Genomic DNA, 14,076 nt, shown 5'->3' with positions numbered 1-14,076 from the left:
AACAGACTTTAAATGCTTTAGCAGGCATGCTGCTTGGAGTTGATAAATTATTCTCTTGTATAAAAAAAGGGCATTGTGTAGAGGCATAAATAATTTTGTCTATTTAGAGATTCCTGATAAGGCCTCACCTTGACAGTGCAGTTCAGTTTTGCTTGCCAGTCAAAAGGAAGGATAGGAAAGTGCTGGAAAGAGTGCAGAAATGTACAACTTCCCTTGTAGAAAGGTATGGAAGAATTCAGTTTTGATGAAAGACAAAGCTGTGTTTGTTTCTCTGGAGAAAAGTCTCTTGCAAGGGGACATTAATCTTTACAAATACATTAAGGGGCAGATTAATTAAGGGTCTAAAATTCTAATTTGAATTTTTGATGTTGAAATTCATAAATTTGAAATGTAATCCCCCTATTCGAATGTAAATTTTTTCTCAACTATGGAAACAGTCCTAATTCAAATATTTGCACACTTAAAACCTGCCGAGTTCATGTACAAGTCAACGGCAGACGTCCGTTGAGGCATTTGAAGATTTTAATAGCCTTTCTGTTTTTTAAGAGGGGAAACTCCAGTCGAATACAAATTAAATTTATGGATTGTTCTTATTCGATTGAATATTAGTTCTAATTTTTTTCTTAAATAACTTCCCATTTGAGTATATTCGAATATGCATGAATTCAAAATTCAACCTTTTGATACATCTGCCCATAAATACAAAAGGTCAATTTTTTTTTACGGGGATCATCATTTTCACAGGAAGCATCACAAAGGGGCCTATTTACTAAAATTCGGATTTTTCGGATTTCTGGACGAAAATCAGCGTTGACCAGCCAAAACCCTTGAAAATTTTCAATTTGCACGTCTGTCATTGACTTTTCCATGACAGGTTTTAGTAATTTCAGATTTAAATTTTTAACAGCTTTAGACCATAATAAATCTAGAAAAAAAATTTTTTTGCCTCAAATTTTTTTTTTTTCCTTTAAAGATGTTGTTCACCTTCCAACACTTTTTTCAGTTCAGTTGGCTTCAGACTTTTTCTAATTGCTTTCTATTTTCTATGTGTGACCGTTTTTCTAACACTAAAGTGTAAAGTCTAAATTTTTACCTTCTAAAGCAGCTCGGGGGGGGGGGTCGCAGACTCTCTAAAAACAATTCTAAATTGAGACATTTAGTTGATACATGTCTTATCTATTTCCCTGCTGAGCAGAATCCCTGAGTTTCATTAAAGGCAGCTGATATCATTGATATATTTCTTGAGAAATGTATCATCTAAATGTTGCAAAATTGTAACAGTTCTAAATCTGCACCTGAATTACTGAGCTGCCAGACTGATACACCAGAGACAGGAACATTCAACGTTAAACTTAGATTTTGGAAAAACAGCAAAAAATAAGAACTGGAAAGTAATTGAAAAAAGTCTTTATTTCTGGGAAACAATCTGAAAACAAATGAACTGAAAAAGGGTTTGGAAGGTGAACGACCCATTTAAAAGCTCAACCAGGAAAAAAAAGGTTTAATAAATAGTCCCCAAAATGAGAGAATTGAGGCTGTGGAATGCTTTGGTGGGCGAATGTTATAGAATGGCTAATTCTAAGAATTGTTTCAATTGGTCTTCATTTTTAATAGTTTTTGAAATCTTTGCATTCTTCCGACTCTTTCCAGCTTTCAAATGGGGGTCACTGACCCCATCTAAAAAACAAATGCTGTAAGGTTACACATTTATTGTTATTGTTATTGCTTTTAATTACTCATCTTTCTATTCCGGCCTCTCCTATTAATATTCCAATGACTTATTCAAATCAGTGCATGGTTTGAGTAATTTGGACTAGGGCAATAGCAGACTGCTGAAATTACAAAGTGGAGAGCTAATTAAAACCAAATGCAGATTGTCTCAGAATATCACACTCTATCATATTAAAGTTAATTTAAAAAGGTGAACAAACCCTTTAATGCCTTCTTGGAAAGCAATAAAAAAAACTTGTGTTTATTATGTAGGTTAAACCTCATGCGCCGTACTCATGCACCACCGTATACAAATATGACATTAGGTAAAAAGGGTCTTACTGAGAAATAAAACCTTTAAGCTTATTATGTCAATGTTTTGCTCCTCCTCTGGACCTTTTTCAATGCACTCCCTGAAATATTGGTCTTTCCACATTAGTTAAACTGGCTTGCTCCCGCATCTGTAAACAGCACCAACATTTTAGCGCTCCCAACATATGATGTTTGTAAGAAAATAACGATAGCATTATGCTGAAGCACTGGGGAGTGAAGCTCCAATGGGCTCCGAGTTGTCAGAAAGCCATGCACAAAGACACATTGCACTTTATATAATTTTTAGATCTCAGCACTGGCAAAGACAGAAATGCTCTAGGCATTTGCTCCATTCATTATTTAGCACAACTACCAGATGTAAAGAAAGAAAGCAATGAAGAGAGTCTGGTGAAATTAAATTCTTTATTTCTAATTAGCATTTTTAAAGTAATTATATCCAAAAAATCTATATCCAGCACATTTAAGACATTTAGGGATTAATACGACTACTGGCAAACAAATGTAAGAGAGCTATTTAGTTTGCACTGTAAACAAAATTAGTAAGACATTTCAGTAATAAGCACTGCAGCTCAGTAACAAGTTAATGGCTCACATATAACTATGATCCATCCTGCCCTGGCCCAACTCCAACTTTTTATTATCTTGGTAAACATTTTCCAGCTCATGGGAATCATAAAGACTATGGGTGTATGGGTATTTATATTTTTCATTTTTTCTAAAATGGCATTTCAGAACTTAGTTGAAAAACCTTGGACACCATTCGGGATAAACTTTGACCTGTTCCTGCTCTCTTGGCATCTGAGAGAAGGCACAGAGAAATCAAATACAAATGGATTCATGAACAATGCCTTTCATGGACAATTGAAAACAGGTATTTGCATACTGCAGTTAATGTATTATTTCATTGTTATACAGACAGCAGTACATGGACTGTAAAAAGGCTCTATAGAAACATCTTTAAATGTACCCTGACCTTTCCGAAAACCTACCTATGTTGTTGCTAAACGACTCCCTAAACTGTAAGAGAAAGATGAAGTTTCCTAGAATAAAGTAGCCAGTCTGCCAGATACAGCTATCATTTGTGCAAAACATTGTGGGATCGTGTATGCAGACATTATCTGAAAGGAAGGAACCAGCTGCTAATTTTGTAAACACAATCCTTATGTTCCTGTGTGTTGGCTTTTTGTGCATAGGAACACAGGAGTCTCCATTGATCTCTAAACAGACTGCACCCATATGTGTGAACTGAAATGCTCAATGCAGATAAGCTGCAGCATCAACATTTCAGTGAGCTCCTCTTGGTACAGTCCCCATAGAAAAAAATATGATCATACAGTGAAAGGCACAAAAAAAGTCATCACCTGGGAACAAAAATACAAATGCCCAGGTGAAAGAGCCCTAAAAGTAACAGATGGCAATTGCATGGAATCAGAAGTTAATATGTGAAAGTAGATGATGGAATATTCCAGAAAATAGATAAAGAACAGAAATATGTGAGAATTTGTGGGACTGAGAGCCTGTCGTTGGGCTGGTGTGCATGCCAAATACAAGCTGTTAATGGTAATGTAACAGTTCTAAAAACTTCTTGCACTATATTATTCTGCTGCTTTAGCTGACCCTAGTCCCCGGGTAAATGTCCTCTCTTCAAGTTCCTATTCAAATAAACTGCCTGTTAAATATGCTCAGTCAGATTTCCCCAAGAAGATAAGATTCTATTACAGTTCTAAACCCTAAATAGTAAATAGTAAGACATAGGGAGTTTATCAGAAACATCCCAAAATCAATTGGCTTTGTCTTGCAAAACAATGCGATTAGTTAAGAAGAAAGGGAAAAAAAGAATTCTATAGTGTAAGCTGGTTATATCAGCACTGGAATTTCTTCACCCAATATGAGTGCAATGAAAATAGGTGTGTTTTTGTTTGGCACAAAGGAAATCATCACAGGTTAATAGTGCAAAAATAGCCATTAGATGTAAGGGAAATGTAGGTGGTGAGGAAAAGCAGAAATGGAGGAGCTCTGCTACATGTGTATGTGTTGCTATGTGGGACAGTCAAGGTGAAGGAGAGAATGGGAGGGTGAGTTCTAATGCACATCACAGAGCGTTGCTTCTCACAGCCGCTATAAATACTTAACGAGGTGAGGGATGTTAGCTGGTAAAAATCTTAAAATAGGCAGAGCCCACAGGCACCCGGGACCGGGGATAGCCCAGACAGGCAGCTGGCGATGCTTAAATATCTAGGATCTACCCAGAATGCATAGCAATTGTCCTAAATTACAAGGATGCCTCTTAAACTCAGGTCAGCAAAAGACAGACAAATCCTGATCTGCGGCTACAAACAAGAGGTTTGGTGGAAAGAGTGAAATGTTAGGGCCAATTCTTCCAGCAAACGACTCAGTCAAAGGATTCATACAAAGGATTCATTATACAGAATGAGAAGAACGGTTTGATGACGACTTTGGGTTTGTGAATATAAATCATTGTGTTCTATGAATATATCTCCCTGCTGGCAATTGTGAGACACGGATCCCTAGACATGTAACACTGAGCATGAAATAAACATCACAACATGAAACCTTACTTAGATTTCCCATGGCAAAGACACGGTCCTATTCCAGCAGACGAGCAGTACGGCAGTGATTGTTAATGGCTTTGAGGTGGTACTAGGCAATCTGAGCAATTTTAGCATTTTATACTTATTTGTAGAAAATGTACCTCTATTTTTCTCTAAGTTTTATGCAGATTTTCAAGTAAGTTATTCACAGCACTAGTTTCTTTTTTTCTTTATGTTTATTTACAGTTCATCTCAGGTGACTCTTCTCTACCCTACGACCATGCAGCAGCATCCTGTAATTCTCCATTCATACATGGTTATAACATAATAATTGTGTTCTTTCGCTGTTAAGATGGTCATATACGGGCTGTTAAAAACCCAGCTTATCTTCTTGTTTGTGTAGGAGGTGCTCAGAAATACCTGCCTGACACATATCTGTCTGAAAATCAAGCAGAAATCGATCATGCATGGCTGAAAATGCCATTGGGAAGGACTGCAAGGTGTGTTGACCTGGTCCTCACCCATTAGGTTTCTGTAGGGCTACAGTCTGATCTGATCATTGGCCCTGCAGGTGGGTGGGAGCTTCAGGTCTTGCCTCCTTAAGTGAAAATGAAGAATCTTACACAAATTGAGTGAGAGAACCTAAAATTTGGGTCTGCTTAATTGAAGAGTAAGGATGGGGTATTAAATGAGCTCATATTCTTCAGGCACATCAAATGTTATACACATACCAAACATTCTAGAAGATTGATTAAAAAAAAATATAAACAATAAAGACCCAAAGTGTTTTAGCCATGCTACGAGGCCAGCATCAGGAGCACAAAGGAAAAAACAGATGAATGACTAATGAAGTTTTAAAAACAGCTCTGGTCCTAAACCACACCCTCAATTCAGGGAAATCTAATAAAAACTGAGCAGACACCCCAGTATGCAACTAGAATTACAAGATGCTGCGGCCCCAGGGAAGCAATGGAAGAGCCCTAGAAATTCTTTAACACATTAGTTGAATCTAAATGATTTCTAGAGAAGTGACGATTGATTCACATTCTAGGTATGCGCTAGGGTTAGCAGGTCACTTGAAAAGTCAGGGACACGTCTAGAAAATCCAGCTAGAATGGATATATTGATTTTAGTTAACTGCAACATGAATTTATTAGACGTGTTACTGAATTTTCATGTGTTCTGGTAACCCCTGCATGCACCAGACTTGAATTCATACCAATACAGCTCCCAGGCTAGAGTAACTCTGTTGCTCTTCTGATCAACTTAAGAGCTGGGCGATACAGAACTTATGATCTTATTTATGCTGAAGTATATTGGTACATTTGTTACTACTGCCCTACTTTTATTGTATATAAGGAAAAAGAGAGATATTGTAGGTTTTAACCCTATGTAATAAACTTACTTACAGTATATGCTATTTATTCTATATTGCATCTGATTTACGTATGGGGGATAATCATCCTTCCCACCAAAAGGTACACGTTAAAAATATACCGTTGCAATAAAGTAGAAGAAAGCAGAGGAACACATATCATACTGTTACATCAGCTTTAAAATGAGTGTTTTAAAAAGCAGATCAGCAGGGGTAACTATTTATCCGCCTGTTGGACAGACAGCATTCTATTCAGGGTTTCTGTTTATCGCTTATTCTTTATTAATCTGTACTGTGCTTCTAAATATCATAAAGATTGCTGTCAGTTTATATGCATGGAAGCCATTTCTAAATAGAAGAGAAGCAACTTTGTGGCAATGAAATGCAGCAGCTCAGAAATAACTCTCTAAAGCTCTTAGTTTTAATCTGACACTTGAGTAATATAATACAAGTTGATAAAAGACTTTCCAGCAAATACTTCTCAAGGAAGGGGAAAAAAAGATCAGCCTTTCAAGGAAAAAACTCCCATAATAGACTTCGGTCCCTAAACCAGCATAGACTCATACCAACAATGTCCACAAGCACAAGATGAGAGGACATAACACTCCTGCTTCCAAGGAGAGAGGGGGGACTTGCACATAGCATCTGACATCATCTTCCAGTATTTATGTTCATCTGAATGTTTATTCAATTTCCAGTAAAAGGTCTTCGCCTTCCAGATGCATATCCAGTTTTACATGGACTTTCTTGACTGTTCCAGTAACTGGTGAGTTGACCAATGTCTCCATCTTCATGGCACTGAGCACACAGAGAGGCTGTCCCTTTTCAACTTTAGCCCCCTCCTTGACTTTGATGTCAATGACCTTGCCTGGCATTGGGGCACCTATCTGGCCTTTCACATCTTTCAGGGCTTTGGGGTGGAAATGCATCTCCTAAAAATTAAGAAAGTAAAGCAATTGTCTAGGGGTGGAAATGCATCTCCTAAAAATTAGGAAAGTAAAGCAAATGTCTAGGATAACTTACACACATATATAGATTTGTTTACAACAAATATTTGTTTAACAGAAATTATATTTATTGAAATAGCAACTTAAGAAGCTGCACCTACTTAACACAACAAAAACAGAGCCATTCTTGTTCCTCAGGAGAAGGAGACTGCTGCAAAATCTTGTGTAGAAGTACAACCTCCACAGTAAGACTGCTCTGCCTTTTAACAGCAGCACACAGTTGGCTCTTTGCTCACATGCAGAAACCTAATAAAGTTAATGCTTTATCAACCTGCTTACCTTCATGGCCTGAGTGTCTTTGACAAGGACAGATCTGAGTTGACCATTGAGTTCGAAGAAGACTTCCCTCTGACCAGCTTTATTAAGATCTCCCAAGGCAAGTGCTTTGATGTGTAAGGTCTTTCCTCTTTCTAATTCCACCTATGGTTTGATTTAAAGATAAAAGATATGATTTCTAAATGTATGATAGCTGTGTTATTTGCCCTATTAGTGCCACCAAATGCAGGATATAAGACATTTACATGAAAAGACACTTTCCGCAATGTGTTTTACAACATATTATGGTTTTGTGCTTAAATAGAAACTAAAAACAACTAGGGTTCAAATAGACGAAACCTTGATATTTTTTAACGTATGTATTCATAACTTTAATACACCTATTCGGTGAGGTCAACTTAGAGTAATATAATCAAAAAAAAGAAATTACAACACAATTACAATGAAGGACACTGAATGTATACATTTTTAGCTCTTAACAAGGGCTTTAGACTATTTGATTACATCAATAGGTGTAATGATAGTTGAGGCCAAATAAACCTACCTCAAATTCTTCTGCAATCTTAGGTCCTTCCAAAAAGAGACGTGTGTTAAGACATTCAACTGGCCCAAACTGAGTACCGAAATCCTTGTATTCCTCAAACACTTTTGGGTACATCGCCGCTGACATAATATCTTCTGGGGTAATGTCATCATATTTGCCTTTCAGTTTTGTCTCCAGTTTTGAAAAGTCCATGGGTGGGAGTGTTGCCCCAGGCCTACCCTCAATGCGGGGCAGATCTTTAAGAACCTATGTTAAATAGTGAAGTAAATACATAGTCTATGATACTGAAAACATATCCACAAACTATACAATTCCCACTGCTAAAAATGAGTCCATAATCCTACATGCCTGTAGAATTCCAAACATGAAGGAAAATCATTACCTTAGAACGGAAAGGCTCTGGAAATCCTCCATAAGGGATTCCAACATAGCCTTGCAAATATTCCACCACAGAGAGGGGGAAGGAGAGTTCATCGGCCATTGTTTCCACATTTTCCCGATTTAGGTCATTATGCACCATAAATTGCGCCAGGTCTCCGACAATCTTAGAGGAGGGTGTAACCTAAAATAAAAGAGGTAAAAACTGTTAAACAGCTGTAGTTTGAAGTGAGAAAGACAGATTTTTCTTGTTGATTAACAAGCATTATAACATTTGCACACCAATGGGATATACTTAGACATGTTTGTTTCATTTAACACAGTATATAGACATTTTTTCCTAAAAACTCAAATGTGCCTTAAAATACAGTATTTTACCGCAAATCAGTTTCTATACATATTGTTTATTTACAGGTCATCTTCCCCATTTAGAAACTTCCTACCTATAGACCATTATGATTAGGGCTGAAACCAGGGGTAGAGGAAAAATTAAGGAGCAGATTTAAATTAAGGGGCAAATTTACTCACCTCCGAAGTTGCGCCAGCATTGGCTTCGCCGCACTTCGCCAGGCGAAATTTAGCCAGGGCGCCGCTAATTCACTAAAATCCAAAGTTGCGCTCGGGGAGGCAAAAGGTAGCTAAATTGTGCTAGCGTTAATTCGTCAATCAAAGCGAAGTTACGGTAGCGATGCCTAATTTGCACACGGCGCCAAGTTATAGTGCAATAGATGTATATGTAGCAGCAAATACATTACACTACACAAGCCTGGGAAAGCTTAATAAGATAAAATAGAGTTGTTATTTTGCCCTATACATGTGCCCAGTGTATAGTTTAGGTGCCATATGTTAGGAAATGTAGGGGAGAAGCCGGTTACCCCCCAAAAAAATTTGATCTTTTTCAGCCTATCACCCTTAAAAAAGTAAAAGACGCCAGCGTTTTTTTGGGACTTTTTTTGAAGCAAGCCCTATCTACTCTATTGCACTTCGCCTGGTCTGAGGTGGTGAAGGCAAGTCTGGCGCAAGAGGTAACGGTCAGTAAAATGCGCAAGTTAGTGAATTAGCGTAGTTACATCCCTTCGCCATAGCGCAACTTCGCCTGGGTTAGGGTGCGAAGTAGCACTAGAATAGGCCCACTTCGCTAGCGAATTTACACCAGCATCCGTTAGCAAATTGGCGAAGTAACAAAATGACGTCACACTGTCAAATTTGCGTTGGCCACTTTGTGCTTTAGTGAATTTGCCCCTAAATGTGCATTGAATCACATTTTAATTTTGAATATAATGTTGATTGGTATAAGCATACAGTTTGCAGCCTAGTATTTCAGTTATCACAACTATGTTATAGAATAGAGATCTGATATCTTCAGGATAAAGTAGAGAGTGGCTCTTAAAATGTCTAAAGAGGATTGATTTTTCTTTCTGGTGATCTGGGAGTGGTTTGATTGGAAATAACTACATATGAAAAATAAGAAAACTGCTTTGCAAAGATGAGTTGCAAAATTCAATTGAGGACTCACAAGATTTGCAAGGTTTAGATTTACCCCAGACCTTGGTATTCAGCTAAACCTTATCTGAACTCTTAGAGCAGTGATTTGCACATTCTGGGACTTGTGGTAGGGATGGGGTCAGTCTGAAGGCCAGTTAGGGTGAGATTTTCATCTCCAAGATACACCGGATAACCAACTTGAGGGATATTATGGGGAACTTTGGGATGAAAATGTAACATAGTAACATAGTAAGTAAGGTTGAAAAAAGACATGTCCATCGAGTTCAACCTTTTTTTTTTTTTTTGTTTATTAACTACCTATCTGCCAGTTGATCCAGAGGAAGGCAAAAAACCCATCTGAAGCCTCTCCAATTTGCCTTAGAGGGGGAAAAATTCCTTCCTGACTCCAAAATGGCAATCGGACTAGTCCCTGGATCAACTTGGACTATGAGCTATTTCCCATAACCCTGTATTCCCTTACTTGCTAAAAAGCCATCCAACCCCTTCTTAAAGCTATCTAATGCATCAGCCAGTACAACTGATTCAGGGAGAGAATTCCACATCTTAACAGCTCTCACTGTAAAAAACCCCTTCCGAATATTTAGGCGGAACCTCTTTTCTTCTAATCGGAATGGGTGACCTCGTGTCAGCTGGAAAGACCTACTGGTAAATAAAGCATTAGAGAGATTGTTATATGATCCCCTTATATATTTATACATAGTCATCATATCACCCCTTAAGCGCCTCTTCTCCAGCGTGAACATCCCCAATTTGGCCAGTCTTTCCTCATAGCTAAGATTTTCAATACCTTTTACCAGCTTAGTTGCCCTTCTCTGTACCCTCTCTAATACAATAATGTCCTGTTTGAGTGATGGAGACCAAAACTGTACGGCATATTCTAGATGGGGCCTTACAAGTGCTCTATACAGTGGAAGAATGACCCCCTCCTCCCGTGACTCTATGCCCCTTTTAATACAGCTCAAGACCTTATTTGCCCTTGATGCTGCTGACTGGCATTGCTTGCTACAGCCAAGTTTATCATCTACAAGGACTCCAAGGTCCTTTTCCATAATGGATTTGCCTAGTGCAGTCCCATTAAGGGTATAAGTGGCTTGGATATTTTTACATCCCAGGTGCATGACTTTACATTTATCAACATTGAATCTCATTTGCCACTTAGCTGCCCAGATTGCCAGTTTGTCAAGATCCTGTTGCAAGGATGCCACATCCTGGATGGAATTAATTGGGCTGGATAATTTTGTGTCATCTGCAAACACTGATACATTACTTACAACACCCTCCCCTAAGTCATTAATGAACAAGTTAAATAAAAGTGGACCCAATACTGAGCCCTGGGGGACCCCACTAAGAACCTTACTCCAAGTAGAGAATGTCCCATTGACAACCACCCTCTGTACCCGATCCTGTAGCCAGTTTCCTATCCATGTGCAAACGACTTCATTAAGCCCAACAGACCTTAGTTTAGAAAGCAGTCGTTTGTGGGGCACAGTATCAAACGCTTTGGCAAAATCCAAATAGATCACATCTACTGCCCCCCACTATCCAGAATCTTACTTACCACATCATAAAATGCAATCAAATTCGTCTGACATGACCTATCCTTCATAAAACCATGCTGATTGTTGCTCATAATGCCATTCATTAGGACAAAATTTTGAATGTGATCCCTTAACAAGCCTTCAAATAATTTGCCCACCACAGATGTCAAGCTTACTGGCCTATAATTGCCAGGCTGAGATCGTAATCCCTTTTTAAATATTGGAATAACATCATGTATATGATATTCTTTGACCTATAGCTGAATGACTGCTACAAGAATGTTTTCTTCCTATGTCTGTAACCTTTTACAGAGGTAATAATAAAAAATAATAAAACAGTACCTTGTACTTGATCCAAACTAAGATATAATTCATCCTTAATGGAAGCAGAACCAGCCTATTGGGTTTATTTAATGTTTATATGATATTCAAGTAGACATAAGGTATGAAGATCTGAATTACCGTTATCCGGAAAACCCCGAGCATTCTGGATAACAGGTCCCACACCTGTATATGGAATAATCTCGTCTCTTAATGACTTTAAAGGGGTGGTTCATTTTTAAGATAACTTTTAGTATGTTATAGAATGGACAATTCTAATCAATATTTCATTTGATCTTCATTATTTATTTTTCATGGTTTTTAAATTATTTGCCTTCTTTTTTTCTGACTCCAGCTTCCAAAGGGGGCAATGACCCCATCTAAAAAAACAAATGCTCTGTAAGGCTACAAATGTATTGTTATTGCTACTTTTTATTACTCCTCCTTCTTTTCAGACCCTCTCCTATTCATATTCCAGTCCTTTCTCAAAGCAATACATGGTTGCTAGGATAATTTAGACTTTAGTAACCAGATTTTTAAAACTGCAAACTGGAGAGCTGCTGACTAAAAAGTCAAATAACGAAAAAAATCACAAATAATAAGAAATGAAAACCAATTGCAGATTGTCTCAGTTCCTTCTCTACGCCATACTAAAAGTTAACTCAAAGGTGAACAACCCCTTTAAGAAGGCGCATGATCACGGATGATGAAGTTTCATTTATGTCTGCCTCATTCTCACTGTGAATAACTGACTACTAAAGCACTCTTATTATTTATTAAAAACAGTCCAATTCCTCCTCTATATCATTCCCACAGGAGCCAGTGCTCATTCTACATCTGCCTTTCCACTAAGCTTTATTTTATTCTGTCTACTTTGCTCACATATCTGAAAGCTAATGTACCTATACATTGTGCTGCCTCAAATTCATTACCGTTATGTCCGTCATTGATCCTCACAAGGCACAAACATTTTGTCTGCACTTTTTTCTCGACTCCAATACCGACAAACAAATCCGATGTATCAACATGGTTAATTACCTGAACAGTTTTTTTTTTAATTACACTAGACCTTATGTACATTTGTCTGATGGTCTGGTCTTTTAACTCATCTATCATTGTTCATTCCCAAGCTCTTACCATCATTAGTCAATTTATCTTAAGAAGGAAATGGTCAAATTGCATTAATTAAAATGAATCATAATATTGGCTTAGCAAATAGTCCGGCATTCTCAATGTATTCAACATATTTATTGTGAATACCATTTCAAACCAATATTTTTAATCACTCGGATAAGGATAATAACACCCTTATTTCCTATAATTATGTGTTTTCATGTTGGGTCATAACAGCTTTTAATAGTCTGAGTACTAATGAAATAATCTAGTTAATTCCTTCACACTAATGCATTTTGTAATAATTAGTCTCTCTGCTGACCAACTGTCACTACTAATTTATGGCTTGCTGTGAATGGGAGTATTTAATAAGAGCTTGGATGGACACAGAGGCTATAGACAAGGAACAAAAACAACAAATAAGGCTCCTAAAATCAGACAGTCCATTATCATTAATATTTTTTGTTTAATATAAGCCCTGAAATTCTACAAACAATATGGAAGCATCACACATCTAAGAAAATAAGCCAGGATCTTAAGCATTGCAGAAACTGAAATTATTGTTCTGCTGATAAAGAAAATCATAAGATATTGTGAAAAACTAAAGCCAGGAAAGCAGAACAGTTTGTCACAATGGATATTAAGAGCAGGATTGGAAAAGCTTATGAATAAAAATAAATTCAACAATAACAGAGTTTACCCCTTTGAGTGCCAGCCATGGCAGCAACTGGTACCCACTTGTTGCCTAGTAATGCTTTTCCCAAAAGTATACAGGACCCAGAAATGTAGATGTAACAGCTTTAGCATACTGGTACTTCCATGTCAGTGCTATAGATTCTATGACCTAGGGAATTAAGGTGTTGTTTACTCTTTGCTATTATAGCCCATGTTTTTTCAGCATAAGGAATAGATTTGCCTTTCTTGAAAACAGATTAGCAGAACTGCAAGTGATGATGTTGACAATACAGTATTCCATCACAATAACTGAAGTCTAATAAAGGAAATAGTTAATTATGTTTAGTATAGATATACACAGTTTCCAGACAGGGAACATTCAGCCTATGAGTTACAATATAAGTGGGTCCTAATGCTGTTCTGGCCATCCCACTGATGATCTTGTTATACTATCTGTCACGCCACCATCATTGTTAAATATCAGCTGTAGAAATAATAATGGAAGAAAATTTCTGCTTGTTTGCTATGAGTAACTGCATTGGAGTTTTCCAGTGTTGGTAAATGAGCCCCAGTATCTATTGCTTTACCTTTTTACGAAATGAGCAGATTTATGGGTGAGAACATCACAGATAACTATTGCCACCAAGTATATAGACAATATTGTCCAACTGAAATTGGGATATATTGATCATGCCAGAAATGCCATAGCTACCTCTTGATCTATGGAATTCACTTTTTAGATGTGCCT

At 37.5% G+C, this 14,076-nt stretch overlaps 1 protein-coding gene across 1 annotated transcript in view; it reads right to left on the bottom strand.

The window, feature by feature from the left end:
• Positions 1–6,377: 6,377 nt before the first annotated feature.
• Positions 6,378–14,076, bottom strand: part of pc.1.L (pyruvate carboxylase, gene 1 L homeolog) — a gene marked incomplete at its 5' end in the record, with an annotated part of 159,199 nt that continues 151,500 nt past the window's right edge. The window contains 4 exon segments of the mRNA NM_001089757.1: positions 6,378–6,902; positions 7,257–7,397; positions 7,798–8,043; positions 8,180–8,359. Coding sequence (NP_001083226.1) covers positions 6,654–6,902; positions 7,257–7,397; positions 7,798–8,043; positions 8,180–8,359 — 816 coding nt within the window. The 3' untranslated portion in view covers positions 6,378–6,653.

This window comes from Xenopus laevis, chromosome 4L (assembly GCF_017654675.1).
Source record: "Xenopus laevis strain J_2021 chromosome 4L, Xenopus_laevis_v10.1, whole genome shotgun sequence".
NCBI classification, from domain to species: Eukaryota; Metazoa; Chordata; class Amphibia; order Anura; family Pipidae; genus Xenopus; species Xenopus laevis.
This window is presented reverse-complemented; position numbering and strand designations above follow the sequence as displayed.